The 17,126-nt window shown below is 38.2% G+C and overlaps 1 protein-coding gene across 1 annotated transcript; it reads right to left on the minus strand.

Moving 5' to 3' along the window:
- Window positions 1–1,527: 1,527 nt before the first annotated feature.
- LOC117249777 (uncharacterized) lies at window positions 1,528–10,791 on the minus strand. Its single transcript, XM_033615493.2, has 5 exons — window positions 10,726–10,791; window positions 10,166–10,452; window positions 2,443–2,709; window positions 2,197–2,349; window positions 1,528–2,106 (listed from the first exon to the last, which is right to left on the minus strand). Exons 2-5 carry the CDS (start codon window positions 10,437–10,439, stop codon window positions 1,940–1,942), a joined length of 861 nt encoding a protein of 286 aa, XP_033471384.1. The 5' UTR covers window positions 10,440–10,452; window positions 10,726–10,791; the 3' UTR covers window positions 1,528–1,939.
- Between the last annotated feature and the right edge of the window lie 6,335 nt (window positions 10,792–17,126).

The raw sequence follows: 17,126 nt of genomic DNA on the forward strand, positions 1-17,126 counted from the left end.
ACAGCACCGCTCTGCAGATTACATACTAAACCTAACATGACTATAAAATACTAATGCAGGGTTATAGTTAAGCTAAGCTTAAATTAGCTTTGACTACAACAGTAAAAAGCTGCTTACACCTAAATACATTGTTAATTATCCATTAATAAAAATATATAATGAGATAACAGCAGCATTAAGCTCCCTGAGAACTTTTACTTTATGTTATACAGATTTTTTTGCTTGATCTAATAAGATTTGGATATCTTTACTGAGTGGCTATTTAAAAATTAAATACATGGCCTGAATATGTCTTCCACCACTGGCCAACAGCCACCATTCAAACCTCCATAAAACTGATTTATTCCAATTGTAGGTGGATTTCAGGGGTGGGGCATGGGGGGCATTTGTCCCCCATTTACACCATGAATTATTGTAGTACAGGCACAAGCTGTTGCACAAAAATCACTGGAATACAGGAAATTAAGTGTTTAGTGCTCAAAAGTTTCTGGTAAAGGACCCCCTAAACTCTGTTTCATATGTGCCCCTGCAGTGATGAAACATAACATCACCCTTGTACATGCAGCAAATCGGTCCTACAACATCTAATATAGCATTGACTTTAAGTATGGAAAAGTGAGCTGCCTCGCAGGATAAACAGATGGATATCATTCTTAAATTGTGCCAGTATCTAAGTACCCTGGCTGTAATGACTCCACCACCGTCACTGCTTAATGTGGCCTTTGGAGCAATCAGAGGAGTTTAGTGTGGTGATATAAGCTTCTGACCATCAGGATGTTAACAGCTCTGAAATACAAGCTGGAGCTTTGCCATTTATTGCTCTGAAAAAAATCAATACATTCTGAAAGTCAATCCTAAAGTTAACTGGGAGACAGCGTAAAGTGGCCAAATAGGGACTGATGGGATCGGCTTTTTTGTTAGCTCTAGTTAAAAGTCTGGATGCAGAGAGGAGCAGATGAGGGGAAGCTTTTGCACAGTGAGCTACACTGCAGGAGTACATGATGGCATAGATAGAGTAAAAAGACACAAAAACAACCAAGAAAGATACAAATTGACCTCAGAGATGCAAAAATGTCCAAGAGTGGGCCTCCCTGTAGTGGTTAGCACTTGTCTTCCATGTGGAACATCCAGGTGTTGAATCCTGCTGGGGTCGACGTCAGCAAAGACATGCCGTGGCAAGAGGTTCCCACCGCTGAATCAAACGGGATTCCTTAAGGAGGCTTCAGGATAAGAAAGTGACTCCGGAATCTGAGCCAAGTCCACCACAAGGCAGCGTCTCAAGCCCGCTGTAGACGGGAGGTGTCAGACATAAAAAGCGATGAGTTGCAAAAATGACCAAAAAAAGTCACAAAATGGCCTTAAAGAGGACCAAAAATGACTATAAAAGTAACAAAATGACATTAAAGACACAAACATGACTATAAAAGACACAAAATGACCTTAAAGAGCAACCAGTGAAGACACAAAATCAATGAAAGACACAAAATGACCTTAAAAAGACACAAATGCTCTCAAAGAATGCTTGCTTAATATTTGAAACATACTTTATTCAAGTAATTCACTGACATGAAACTGTTTATAATGCATGGGAAAAACAACAGGCATCAGTGAGAGAAATGTTCATGGATGATGGTGGTGAGTTGTTGGAAACATCTGTAGCTGTTTGGTGGCAGAAAGCAGCTGGCAAATGAAGCCACACATGAGGGCACTTGACACAAAAGATGTATTAAACATCAGATTTTTGTGGTTTTGTTTCCTGTGAATGCACAGTTTAATTTTCCTTCATATCACTTACACACATCTGCAATATATTCACTTTCTGTGCAAATGTTTATGTGGTTCATATGTCTCCAACCTGCCATCTGCAACAACTGCATCATCAGTGTTTTACTTCTGATTATAATAAATTAATCTTCAAGCTATAAGTTCATGAGTCTGGTCACAGCAAAGGAAGCTCAGGAGCTTTGAGGAGTTCTTGTCCTAAATCTGACTCTCGTAGAGCAAAGAGTGTGACGCCTGAACTGTACGCTGCTGGGATCGTGATGTGCGTTAACTTGGGTCGATTTTGTTCCTGTTCCTCTTCTAGGGCCATCTGCCTCACTTGACCTGATGGGAAGAAAATAGGGATGAAAACACTTACAACGGAAGAAAAATCTGCATAAATCTGCATTAATCAAACTAATTAGCTGCGCCTACCCTCGACATCCAGGGCTTTCCACCGTGGGTCAGACTGGCTGTCTGATAAGCTGGACAGACAGCAATCTGGCGTCAGTCTCTGCAGGACGTCTTCTCGACGAATCAGCAGCACAGACTCACTGCAGAGTCTCTGGTGCACCTCTCCCTCACTTCCTGAAACAGAAATTTAATTAAAATGCATAAGGAGACACGAATCTCCTGAAATGAGTTGCTTTTTCTTTTCTTTTTTTTTTTTACGGTACTCACCTACATCTAAAGGATTGGTCATGAAAACAGCATTTGGTGCAACGCCAAATATGAGCTGATGGTGCCAGGCGTCAGGCACCTCTTCTCCTTCAGGCACAACAAGCTGCATGTTCATGGTGGCCACAGGAACAGCACCTTTTCGGATCCAGCGTGCGAGCCAGGGGACCAGTCTGACCAGCCGCCGAGGGTGAAAGTGGAAGAAGCGACCTATCACCTTCCCCTTACTGGCCTCCTGTGCTCCTTGGATGAGCTGAGCGTGAGTCGCACCTAAAAGAAGAAGTAATCCTCATTTCAGTTTCTTCTCATCACTGATAAGATCATTCTGGGAATACAGCACAGGCAAAGAATAACTCTCCTCTTTGAGCAGTTGATTGTCACTAAAGAAAATGGCAGTGTTGTAATTTTGCATCTGTACACAGCACGGACGCAAGCTGAGACCAATCAGAGAGGAGAAAATATGTGGAAATACTCTCGTTTTATTGGCTGACAGGTTGGTCTATGAATGGATTACTGGACAGGCCTATGTGGGCAAAAGTGTCAGGGGCTCCCCAGGACTTCACCTGCGAAATATCACTCAAGTCAACAGGTATCGACCACTCAAAAAGACCACAAAGAGACACAAAATGGCCTTAAAGAAACAAAAAAAATGACCAAAAACGACACAACAGCTCCTCAAAGAGACACAAAACGACAAAAAAAAGAGACACAAAATGTCCTCTGAGGTTCAAAAATGACCGCAAAGACACAACAACTCACAAAACTCAGCATTTTTTGTGTGTATTGTGGTTACTGTACTCTTAAGGTTGTGGCAGAAACATATATGTTTGTAAATGTAAATAAGATACATAACAGAGTCTTGTTTCGGATTATCCTAGACCACCCTACAGAGATCCAAGCCAAGCCCCCCCTCCTCAAGCCCCAGGAACAGCCCTGAAATACAGGAAGTCGTTATGTTTTACTTGTCGTGTCTGAGATCAATGATTACAAGTGTGTTTCCTTTCCACTCAGAACCGTATGTTGCGATGACAGCTTGAGCTAAACAGCTGAAATGTCAATGCAAAAATTGTGAAACAGAGCTGAAAAAGTCAATTACAGTGGCTCCTCTGAGAGACATAAAACTCTTTGTCTAATTCAAGAGGGTACTTTTGAATTTGCCTGGTTGGCAGTGCAGCCAGCTGTCACGCTGGCAGGAAAAGCGCACTTATGGGTTCAAGGCGTTACAGAGCCCCATTCAGCGGGGAAGTTATCGTCTCCGTGAGCATCTGTGACACCTGAAATATCACTGTCTGCAGAGCCCAGTTAAGATATGATACCTACACAAAGTCATGCTTTATGTCTTTGTATGTCATTACCTGAAATGTCACAGAACAGTTCGGGGAGCTCAGGTGTGTAAGGTGTAATATCTGCCACTTAAGTGAAGTCAAACAATGTAATCAGTGCTGGAAAGTAGCTTAATACATTTACTCAAGTACTGCCCTTCAATACAGATTTGAAGTACTTGTACTTAACCTGAATATTTCCATTCTTTGCAACTTTATACTTCCACTTCTCAGAGGCAAATATTGTACTTTATATTTCATTTATCTGACAGCTTTAGTTACAGATTAGTCTTCATCCCCTTCCTGTCCTGTGAAAACCATGTATCTCCAGATTTGTTGATGTTCAATGGTTGTGATAAACAGAGGAAATTTTAATTTAATTTAATATACTTTATTAATCCCCGAGGGGAAATTCAATTTTTCACTCTGTTGTCATTAACACACAGGTCCGAACACACACACATGCACAAACTGGACCTATACATGCACAAAGTGGAGAGATGTCAGAGTGGGCTGCCCATGACAGGCGCTCTGAGCGGTTGGGGGGTTCGGTGCCTTGCTCAGGGGCACCTCGGCAGTGCCCAGGAGGTGAACTGGCACCTCTCCAGCTACCAGTCCACGCTCCATATTTTTGGTCCGGATGGGGACTTGAACAGGCGACCCTCCGGTTCCCAACCCAAGTCCTTAAGGGCTGAGCTACTGCTGCCCCAAATGTAATATGTGATAAAATGTAATATGTAACTTTTTTTGCAATAAAACTTTAAAAAAAATGACTTAACCAATGTCATATATTTGGTTGAGCTGTTAACTTACATTACCCCAAATGTTTTCAACAATATTTAACCCAGAGAAATCTATAATTTGAGTCGAGGACATGGTGTGTGTCATCTGGTCGCTGTCACCTGTCAGTGGTGTCATATCCCCCTTTGCGCTTGCGTCAGAGTTGTTGTCATGAGTTGGATTTTTGTCCTGTTTTAAGCCACATTATTACAATAACCTTTTTAGATCTTTGATTGTTTTTAATTATATGTTATCACCAGAAGAAGGATTTTAGTCATCAGACATCTGGATTTTAAGTTATCAGAGAAAAAAGAGGGGCAAACGTTAGTGGCAGCTCAGCTCCAGACCCTGCTGTGTCAAGCAATGTTGGAAAAACAGATTTTTAACATAAAACTGCTTTATTCATTTTTGTTTTACCGGTTTAAATCCCAGAGTCAGTTTGTTTTGGCGAGTGAGAGACTTCTGTGGATAATTCAGCTCCAGGTAAAAACCTCCTGAACGTCTGGATCGTAAGTTATCAGGTTGGCTCCAGCCCCTGCAGTGTTGGAAAAACACTGATTTTTAACACAAAACTGCTTTATTAGGGGCCGGGCAGCCTAAGCTGCCAGGACCCTATTGTTTTGCTGCATGTTCATCTTCTTCTTCTTCTTCTTCTTCTTCTTCTTCTTCTTCTTCCAAGGAAATCATACTTCCCATGCGCAAAACTCACCAAACTTTGCACAAAAGTCCAGTCTCATGCCAGATTGCCTCAGCTGCAAAAACAGGCCAATGGTCCTGATGGTGGCGCTACAGCAAGCCTCTAAAGTTCAAAACTTTGAAAATTCACAACAAATCAACCATATGTGCCACAGCTTTGGAACTTTCACTTTGAAATTTGCTTTTCCATGGCATGGATGGCTACTGTCTGGCACCCTGATGCTTGGCTTAGTCAATTTGTGAAGCCACACACGAACTGTCACTTGCCAATTATGTAGCCCCAATACTGAAGAAACTTTTGTACATTTAAACCTATTGCAAATTATGAAGTCCATCACTCTGTTTTTTTCAAAAACTGTAAAACTTCTTAAACCTATCTCCTCCCACAATTTTTGCTCAATTGACACCAAACTTGCTACAGAGCATCTTCAGACTGTCCTACACAAACAATCCACACAGATTTTTGATTTATCGAAAATTGAGCCTACAGTGCATCAAAATGTTTGACTGTAAACAGTATTGTAAACATACACTTGCAAATTGTTGCTAAATACATTTTCAATGTTCATTAAAAAAAAGGACAAAATTTTGGAGTCATGGTAGATGATGTTTGGAAAATATCAGAATTTTATCTCAAAAACTGAATTTTTTTTTTACAGCATTTTGAATTTCGCTCTCATGCGAACAACTGGAGTCAATGCAAATGACCAACATCTCCATGCTGTCTAGATGCAATTTGTGTATTTTCGGATTTTTGTCTTAATAACTGAATTTTTGACAGCCGTTTGAAATCTGCCTTTACACACTAACAGCTGCTGTCTTGCACACAGGTGACTGGCTTAGTCAACTTGTGAAGCTACATGTGATATTTCTGTTTGCCAATAAGCTCAGTGAGATAGAGGATGGTTCTTGGTGTTGAAGATTGTGAGTTCAAGCCTCAGCTTGTGCAACATTTCCATATGAGAAATCTACCCATACTTTTCATAAAGGTCCAGTCCCATGCCAGATGTCCTCAACTGGAAACACAAGACAATAGTCCTGATGGTGGCGCTACAGCAAGCCTCTAAATTTCACAACTTTGAAAATTCATAACAAATCAACCATATGTGCTACAGCTTTGGAACTTTCACTTTTTTTTTTTTGCTTTTCCATGGCATGGATGGCTACTGTCTGGCACCCTGATGCTTGGCTTAGTCAGTTTGTGAAGCCACTCATGAACTGTCACTTACCAGTTAGCTCAGTGAGATAGAAGACGGACCTCAGTCTCAGAAGTTGTGAGTTCAAGCCTCAGCTAAGGCAAAACAGACATTCTAATGTGAAAGTCCTATGTTCAGGCATCATGCTATGTGGATTAGAGACTACTAAGGTAAGTTTCGCAGAGACAAAAATACTCCTTATCAACACTTTTCTCTGTTATCCCTTGTCTCTTTTCCCTGTTTATTTGGCTTAGCTATCAGTCAATATGCAGAGTCTATCCAATAGCTACTTTTACATTTTAAAAAATGTTTTCATCTTTGTCACCATGGATACTGTTTAGCTTTAAGCTAGATCAGGCCAGTTTGTTCATAATTGCTAGCAGTTAATGTTATTCTTACTTTCTTGTTCTTGAGTTTTTTCTTTCCTTAGTATATTATGAGTCTGATCACTTCAGCCACTCATCCACAATTTGAAGGGCATGCCATAATTATATGATGTAACTTCTATGTTGTGATATGCTTTGTTTTAGTGTGTGTGTGTGTGTTGCTCAGAATTGCCTAATTTTGCCTAAAATTGCCCGACCATTGCTGCGCAGCAGCTATAATTTATTTTCTAACTGGTTTAAATTTACTTTGTGGGGCACCATTCCTGAAAAGGGGAAATCATAGGCAGTTAAAGATATCAATCTCATAAAGTTTACTAAAATATCAATTAGGAATTTTGATTAATAATCAAATTAATATCCATAACCAAAATTAATAGTAAGGCCTGACGGATTTCAGAGTTTTTGACATAGCAGAGGTTGACTATTCTCTCACTGCAATGTCCTTAGCTAAAGAGTCAAGCACCCTACAGTTACATGATGGCTTCTCATTCGGAATGAAATAAATCTGAATGAAATCATTGGGAATTAAAGTTTTCCAGGTAGTTTACATGGGAAATATTTATTCCGAATGAGGGTTTACATGGGAGATCAGTTCACTCGCCTTTATTCAGGTCTGCGCAAGGTTTGGGGCAGGGAACGTTTCTGATTGGATAGGGGGCGGGGCGGATGTTACGTGTTTACGTTTACCAGAAGAAAACACTGTAGTCCTCGCTCCGGATAACAAGATGCTTGACGACGCCGTTCTTAGTGCCTTTTTCGGGCGTGTTTTGCTTATATTCTTGAAGCAGCAGTACGACAACAACCTTGTTCTGCTAATGCTTTGTCTGTTGAGGAGGAGAAGGGAGGTAGAAGGTCGAAGAAGAGAGGTAGAAGACCGTGCTGTGGCGAATGGAAACCAGTGAGTGCAACAAGTCCGACTGCTCTATCTCAGCCTGTTGCTATGCAGCCCGTTGCTATGCGCGCTATATACGTCATCGCGCCAGAAGGGCAAGGAAACGAGCATGCGCAGAAAGACCGGAATGAATTTAAAGAGGAATGAGTGTATACATGCACACAGAATTCTTTCATTCGGAATGACAAACGGAATAAACCACCCCCTTTAATCTGATTTAATTTTCAATCGGAATGACCGTTTACATGCCCACTTTTAATCGGAATGGCCTTTCATTCCGATTAAAAGTGGAATTAAACTGTGCATGTAAACATACTATTAAGGAGTTAAAGAGAGCACAGCCTTAAACATCTAGGGCAAGAAAATGCAGCACACACATTAATGCAGCAGTAATATTAACCCAAAGACATCAGATGAAATAGGACAACACTGACAGGAAACATTTTACTGCATAATTAATACTTTTACATTGTTGAAACATGCTTTTATGTAAGTGAGGTTTTGAATGCAGGACCTGCAGTGGAGTATTTCCACTGTGTGGTATAAGTACTGTACTTTAACTTATGTCAACAATCTGAATTCCTCTTCCACAACTGAATGTAAAAATCTTAAAAATGTTTCACTCCAAATTACTTTTAAGGATCTAACAATCAAAAGGTCTTCAGATATGAAATACATGACACTTCTGGCTTCATCTCCTAATACGACACAGGCATCTGTTATGTTATGTTGCAGCTGTTTTATTAAACTGCATTTATTTTCTTTTTGCATAAGAGGTAATTCAGTGATACATTTATAACCATGAAAGGCAGAAAAAAAATGCATTTAATCGGTCTCTACACTGTGGTGGAAAAGTTTTCAGATTCTTTACTTAAGTAAAAGTCCTAATACCACACTGTGAAAACAAGTATCACAAGTAAAAGTCCTGCATTTAAAATCTTACTGAAGTGAAAGTCAGTATTATCGTCAGGTGGCACTGAGTAAAAAGGGGAGGTGCACTACTTAGTTATGTTTTTAGATACTGTACGACCTGCACATTCAAACCCGAAAGCCTGAACACTATGCACAGAGAACAACCTTAAGCTAACCAGTTGTGTGCCCCTGCCATTTTATATAAATATTTATATTTTATTTTGACTTGTCTCAGGAAACACTGGGTTCATTCCTCCAAAAACATTTTATTAAATTATTTATTTACTTATTTTGAATTTATTTAAATCTATTTTAATTTATCTTATTATTTGATTTTTTTTAATTTGTTTTCATTATTTTTTAAAATTATTTGTTAATAATATTATTTTATTTTACTTAAACAGGCTTTATTCTTCTGAGAACATTTCATTTATTTATTATTTTATTATGTTTTATCTTACTTAAATGGGCAACATTGGCTTCATTTCTTCAAGAACATTTTATTAATTATTTATTTACTTGTTTTTAATTTCTTTAAAATAGTTCTACTTTTTCTATTACTCTGTTTTAAATTCTATCATATTTTCATTATTTTTTACTGTTTTTATTTTATTTAAACAGGCTTCATTCTTCTAAGAACATCTTATTGTTTTATTTTTTATTATTTATTTTATTGTTTTATCCTAGTTGATTTGGCAACACTGGCTCCATTCTTCCAAGAACATTTTATTCAATTATTTATATACTTATTGTGAATTTATTTAAAATTATTTTATCAAATTATTTTATTTCTTGTTTTATCTTATTTAAATGGGCAACATTGGCTTCATTTCTTCAAGATCATTTTATTCAATTACTTATTTAGTTATTTTTAATTTATTTAAAATCATTTTACTTTTTTCATTATTTTGTTTAAAATTCTATCATATTTTCATAATTTTTTTAAAATATTTTTTTTTATTTTTTTATTTAACTTAAACAGGCTTCATTCTTCTAAGGACATTTTATTTTTTCCTTTTTTATAATTTATTTTATTGTTTTATCCTACTTAATTTGGCAACACTGGTGTCATTACTCCAAGAACATTTTATCCTGTTTTTTCTTGGTGCCTCTGCCAAAATCATTTACTCAAGGTATTAAAACAAAAGTCACTGTCTTACTATTGCATATGATGTTTATAAATTGATCCTGGATAGCTTAATCTACAGCTATGCATCACATTTTATAAGAATGTTTGTAGTGTTGCTGTCATGTGAAAAATCTCAAATCTCTAAAATGTCATGTCAGAAAGAGAAGAAGAATTTCCACGGCATATAAAGGAACACTTTATCCATAAATTAATCGCAAACGTTGAACATCGGCACATCTGGAGATACACGGTTTGAAAAACTGCTATCTGTAAACTGTGAAATAAATGTAGTGGAGTTTAAGTATAACATTAAATGGACATGGAAACATCAGATAAAGTACTTTAAGTCTGTACTTAGGTGGAGACAAATCTAGGGGCCCACTACAGTCCCTCCTGTCAATCGGGACGTTTACCAGCTTCACTGCGGGACAGCAGGTAGTCAGGCAGCGGTGACTCATTCCTCCTCAGGTGTGTCTGAACGCAGCGGTCTGCCTCCTCAGGGGCCACATCCACCCCGAGGGCCTTCAGCACGTCCACCACAGCTGTGGCCCCGCAGGCTGATGTTCCTATCTGCAGGGTCTGCCTCTCCAGAGCCTCCTGGATGGACCACAGCATGGCTTCATCTGCTCCTGCCTCCTTCTCCTCCTCATCATCATCTCCATGGAGCTGGTCACACACAGCCTCCATCTGAGAGGCTCAGCTGAGGAAAGAGTTAAAGAGTAGATTAAAACTTCACACACTATATCAGGTTACATGTAAACAAAAAGTTTAATTACACACTTCAATGGTTTAAAACATTCATCCTGTCTCTATAAAGCTAACTCCCACTAGCCTCTCTTAAACCATGACTGTTGTTGCTAATGCTAATTCCGCTCAACGAGCTGCCAAATGTCGCTTTATTGTTTTAAACTGAATAGGCACTAAATTCCCTCGCATATTTTCATTTACAGAGTTATAATAAATCATTTCTTACCATCTCCCAGAGTGTCAGACAGACAGACAGAGAAGGCGACATTAGCAAATGAGCACTGCGCATGCGCATAGCAAGCTGGTTTTTACCTTCGGTGCTTTGTTTACAAGTTGGGCAATAAGGCAAAGTGACAACTAGCGCCTCTGCTGGCCGCGTTCAGCCATGACAACAGGGAGAGATGCACTGTTGAAACATTAGACTGTGGTGGAAACACATGAGACACACAAAATAAATTATGCAGTCATTTTTTTGTCAGGTATACGTATTTTAATAACCTCAAAAAAATCATCCAATTAAGTCAATTATTTTTTAATAAAATAATTTTATTGTTACAAAAATAGTAAATAATAATAATGTTTTTTAATTTATTTAAGTTTTGTAATCATTTCAAATCAACATATTTGAAATGCACAGAAACAACACACTATACCACTATGCCACTATACACAAACACAAAATACATAGAATTTATTCACAGTATTAAATAGATGATATTAAAGTAAGTTCAGCTTACTTGAAATCTACAGAATTAATTAACAGTGTCATAAATATAAACTTTATGAAAGTAAATCCAATGTATATCAAATACACTGAATTTATTAACAATAATTATATAGACTTTAATCAAGTCAATAAGGTCATTTCTATTAGCTATAGTTACATTATAACAGTCCATTTAACTCAGTTTTATTTTATCTTATTTTATAAGTAGTATTTTTTTTTTTTTTGGTTTGTGTTAGACTTACTTGATTTAATTGGATGGAAATGTTGTATGTAACTGAAATACGTAACCTTGCAATCAATAATTTCTTTGAGTGTAGAAACATATCTGTACAAGTTTAGTATTAAAAAATGAATATGAATTCCAAATCCAAAATGGGAATCATCATATTATTGAATGCTCTTTAGACCTATTCATAATGTTGATGGGCTTATTTAGTCTTAATATTCTGTTACTTTATTCAAATATGTTTTGTGGCTCCAGACAGATTTTGTTTTTTGGCCAATAATGGCTATTTCAATAGTAAAGGTTGCTGACTCCTGCCCTAGAGTGTTGCTGCATAAGAAGCTGCATCTCAGAAATACATTTTTAGGGTTATTTGTTCACGGGGGGAGGCTGATGTTAAATTACTTAACAGAAGTAAATAATGACTGAATCTTGGTTTTTGTATTTTTTAGGATTAGAATAAACAAATTCTATGGAGGTGTAGATTTAGCTTTTTCTGTTTGGTTTGGGCACAAATGTGACGAATTCACCCAACTTATTTTAACTTTGAATTTCAGTCTTAATTTAAATCTGTAATAGCAATCATAATATCTCCATTATAGTAAACTGACATTTCATATAAAGGGTCTTTCATGGGGGGAAAACCAGGAAGCAATGTTTACAGGAGCACAGCAGACTTCATTATGCTTTCTGTTCCAAAATAAATGTTTTATTCACTCAACAATACATGAATCAACTAACAGCCGGCAGTTGTGTCCAAAGATAAAAACAAAACCATCCACTTCACAGCAAAACAGTTTTCTCTTAGTAAATAAAAATGTGTAATTTGTTGAGGCACAGGATCCTGTCCTGCGACAGTTCTCCATCAGGCCAATAGATGTCAGTGTTGCTACACCGAAAAGCAGCAGGGCAGCCTCTGTGGTAACACAGCAGAGACTATATGTGTCGTCACCACGGCTGATGCCTGGTCAATCAGCCTGAGGTGTGTTGCTGATGGCCACGTCCTTCTCCGAGTCGTGCCGGGGCATCACATGAGGAGAGGGCAGCAGCAGGTAACTGCAGACCTGGAGTCTTTGGTTCTCCTGAGGCACAAAAGCTCTACAAGACAGGTCTAAAAATCATTTAATGATATTTAACTAGTTTTACTTCTTTCTTTTTTTTTTTTTTTACTGCAGTTCTCAGTTTTAACACCAATTTTAGTTTAAGTGTGTAAGTTTGTAGTGAATTTGGTATATTTAAGTTTCTTTTTATATTAGGAATCCAAATTAATTTAAATTTGGGCCAGAATAGTTTAGTGCAGCACAAATAAAATACTTTATATATATTTTATTATTTATTTTGGTTTATTTCACTTAAACAGGAAACACTGACTTATTTTTTAAATTATTTTATTTTTTATTATTTTTATTTTATTTTATTTGATTATAAACAGACAGCACTAGTTGTATTCCTCCAAGAACATTTTATTTAATTTATAATTTTTGAGTAATTAATTAATTTTTTTTTTTTTTTTTTAATTTTACTTTATTTCAGTCAAACAGGCAACACTGGTTTCATTCCTCCAAGAACATTTTATTTAAGTATTTATTTACTTATTTTATTCTATCTATTTATTTGCTTTTTTTTATTTTAACCTTTTTTTTAAATTTTGTTTTGTTATATTTAAACAGGCAACATTGGCTTCATTCCTCCATGAGAATTTTATGTATTTATTTATTTTTAATTTATTTCAAATTATTTTATTTTTCTATTATTTTATTTTGTTATTTAAAGAGGCAACCCTGGCTGCATTCCTCCAAGAACATTGTATTTATTGGAATTATTATATATATATTTTAATAATTTCATTTTGTTTTCTTTTACTTAAACAGGCAACACTAGCTTCATTCATCTAAGAACATTTATTTATTTTAATTATTTTATTCTTACTTTTTATTTTATCTTATTTTATTTTTCTTTATTTTTCCTCCAACATTTTATGTATTTATTTTTCATTGATTTTTAAATCATTTTAATTTTTGTTTTATTTTTTAAATTTTACTTATTTTACACTCATATGTTGCTCCTTTTTCTCAATGTTGTATGACTTTTAAACAATTTTTAAACCATTTTAATAGTTGTGTACCATTATTTCTGTAAAGCACTTTGTGACTTTGTTTTAAAAAAGAATGTAAATAAAGTTTGTATAATTATTTTTATGAGGACAGCCCAAACAGGCTGAATTATTCAGTTCACTGCACAACACCATCTGGTGGTGAAAACAGGATATAAGAAACACAGACTTTAAGAGTTCTGGTTGATTAAGAAAGTCATATTTTATGCTCTTGACCACCTCACTTTGATCTTCCTCTCTGCAATTTTATCAGCACAGGACTGGGGATCAGTTGTCAGCGCATGTAATCATGAACTTGGTATTCGTCTCGCCTCCGCTCTTCTCCTGGTTCTCCACAGCTGCAGCGATGGCCGCTGGAAGCACCACAAGCAGAGTGTGATTAAAACTGACTGGGCTCTCTCTCCTGAACGTGATCCGGCAGCCGATATGAAGCACGTCAGCGGAGAGATGAGGTAGGAGGGGAAAGTCTTCACACACACACACGTCTGGGAAGAAAGATAGAAACAGAGAGGCTGCCTCGGCTTCTCACGGGCAGCCTTCACCTTGGCATCACCCTGTGCTTTCTGCAGACGTGGAGTAGCTGGAAAGTTGAAAGCACTGGCGTGGGATTTTTTTTACTATGAAGTCATCAGCTATTAGTCATCATACTTGTCAACAAATATACAGATCAATACTACTGTGAAAAGGCGCATGAATAATGTGAATACTGTGGGCATGAGCTTGAAATGTGGCTTTGTTAATCATTCTGGCAGACACAAGCAAGTGGAGGTAAAGCAGCAGCTCCTGTCTGTGCAGTACTACTAAACACATACAAGTCTAAAGGCCTCAAACATTTAAGGCTGGCTCCAAATCAATGCCACAATTACCAAAACACAAACAAACAAGACTGGGGGAGAGGACTGATTGAACTGTTTTGACACAGCGGTTAAAAGGATGCTGAACCTTCCCATCAAAGCTCACTGGCCGACTGGCAGCGGTTCAAGAGCGAGCAGAGAATGAGACAATCTCATTACAAACATCTTTAACACCAAATCCTCAAATCTATGCGTGCTGAGTCATCAGATGAGTCTGAATGGCTGCAGGTGGATGGCTGCTGAGCTGTTAACCTTTTAAGTGGGGAAAATGTGTTCAAACCAGCAGAAGACATTTATGTGTATCTTCAGAGGATCCAAGCTCTACTCTACGACTCTTTTCATCCATCTTAAAGTGCCGGTTCATTTGTGGAAAAGGTTGAAATTCACTTATGAAGGAACATAAAAGCCTACATTTATTGACAATCAACATAACATTAATATTTAAGGTGCAGGAATAAAGAGGCAAGGTGTGTCGGATCCAGGAGGATGGCTAGAGAGTAAAGCCCAGAGTGTGACTCGAGGAGAGCGCGGAGACCAGAGCAGAGGGAGCGCGAAGGAAGCAGCACCAGCAGAAGCGGCGAGGTGACACCGCATCGGAAGCAGCACAGCAGTTGGCAGGCTATCCAGGGTTGGTCTGTAGCCTTGGTCATAAAGGGATGGACAGGTTTGACGTGTTGTTGGTTCAGAGATGGTCTTCTGCAGACCTTGGTTGTAACCAGTGGTTATTTGAGTTACTGTTGCCTTTCTATCATCTTGAACCAGTCTGGCCATTCTCCTCTGACCTCTGGCATCAACAAGGCATTCTCACCCAGAGAACTGCTGCCCACTGGATATTTTCTCTTTTTTGGACCATCCTCTGTAAACCCTAGAGATGGTTGTGTGTGAAAATCCCAGTAGATCAGCAGTTTCTGAAATACTCAGAATACCCAGCCCGTCTGGCACCAACAACCATGCCACATTCAATGTCACTTAAATCACCTTTCATCCCTATTCTGATGCTCAGTTTGAACTTCAGCAGGTCGTCTTGACCATGTCTACATGCCTAAATGCATTGCTGCAATGTGATTGGCTGATTAGCTATTTGCAAAGTGGCCGGTGAGTGTATATACTCTAGCATTGCTTGAGGACGCAAACATGTCTATGGCAGGTGCACTGCTCAGGAGTCAAGGAAGGTGCGTTTTGAATGGGCACTGCACTTGTTCACAAAATACACAAATACAGAATAAAGAGGAAATGGTGTAATTGCTCTTACATTGATCATAAATGAGCGCACATGTGTTTTCAAAATGCATGAACGTCACCAAATGTTGGCAAAACCAATCTTCTCCTGGTGGATGAAGACGTAAATGAGGAACTCCTTTTACATTTGGTGCCATCTGAATGGTACATCAAACACAGTGACTAGTTTGGTAAATTATTTGAATTTGTTCTCTCACCTCACGCCATAAGATAACATATTTCACTATTCTATGTTACAGACGCAGCTACATACATTTTCTAATATCTTCATGTCTGGCTGGAGGCCCTTTGAGATTGTTTTCTCTCCCATTACATAGGGTCCATATTCCAAATACATTTTTATTTTGCCGTCCTTTATTCAAAACCTGCTCCTTGCAAGCCTCCAGGTTGTGACAGCTTGTTCCCCGAACTGTTTTCTTCTGAGATGAAAAAAATAATCAAGAGTGTCATTATGTAAAAAAACAGCATCTTATTTGATCCTGTGATCTTTACCTTGCTGCCACTTAGTAGATATGCAGTAAAAAGGGAGAAAATAGTGAACCTGTCAGCTGTGTACAGGCCTGTAGTTGTCCCCCTGGAATAATAAGGGAGGCAGAGTCTATTTAAACACTATCTCCATGACCTCTTGGCGCACAGCAGCTGTGCAGGGATCTACAGGATTAACCGGCGCCTCTCAGGTAAGCTGATTCATAATAAATAGCAGCAACGCTTTGAAAATACCCATAACAGCACATTAGCATTGAAATGAGGTAGCACTTTTGTCAGAAGGTAGTTCTGGGTCACAGAGACAAACATTGAATACTGCCGCAGGGACTTCAGCACACACTTGGCTGTCCCCTCCTCGGCCCCGTACGCCTACATCGCTAATGTCAATAGTGTTAACATCCCGGCTCGTTTGCAGAGGAGCAGGGGATGAATTTCTTTAGAGAGCTGGAAGCCATCCATTTTGGAAAGAATTCACCTGAACCTCGCTGCACATTATTCGCTACATCCATGGCAGACTTTTCGACATAAAATTTAATGCAAAGCCACGAGGTGTGTGAGATTCCATTCTTCACCTCAACCGGCTGTAAAACATTTCTTACCTTTATATAGGCCATTACAGCAGGCAACCTGTCCAGCACCCTTACCTGCCGTAAAAGTTCTCCGGATTTCAAAAGGCAAGTGCATAAATAATAAGAACATTCAGTCTCTGCGAGGACAGCACTTTTGTCTTTTGTCGAACACGTAATGTGAATTCTGCACTCCAGGAAACATCTAAGTGGCAGCTCTATGGGGCTGCGCTCAAGTCACATAAGAGCAAAATCACGTTATGCCGGTAATTAAAATTATAGAGGGAAGCAGAGCCGGATGTGAGGCACAGTTCTATACCTGCCAAGCTCAGATGTCAAAAACTGAGTTTTTATGGTTTATTCAAAATCCCATCAATGGTCTGTTCTCTCAAGTGAGTACCGCACAGCACAGATTGTTC

The sequence above is a fragment of the Epinephelus lanceolatus genome, chromosome 24 (genome assembly GCF_041903045.1).
Source record: "Epinephelus lanceolatus isolate andai-2023 chromosome 24, ASM4190304v1, whole genome shotgun sequence".
In the NCBI taxonomy this organism is placed as follows: Eukaryota; Metazoa; Chordata; class Actinopteri; order Perciformes; family Serranidae; genus Epinephelus; species Epinephelus lanceolatus.

Bases quoted from the DNA above. Each gene is read 5' to 3' on its own strand.
- LOC117249777 (XM_033615493.2), bottom strand. From the start codon at position 10,439: ATGGAGGCTGTGTGTGACCAGCTCCATGGAGATGATGATGAGGAGGAG. The intron at 2,350-2,442 runs GTGAGTACCGTA...TTTCTGTTTCAG, and splicing joins GACCAATCCTTTAGATGTAG to GAAGTGAGGGAGAGGTGCAC. The intron at 2,107-2,196 runs GTAGGCGCAGCT...TCTTCCCATCAG, and splicing joins GAAAGCCCTGGATGTCGAGG to GTCAAGTGAGGCAGATGGCC.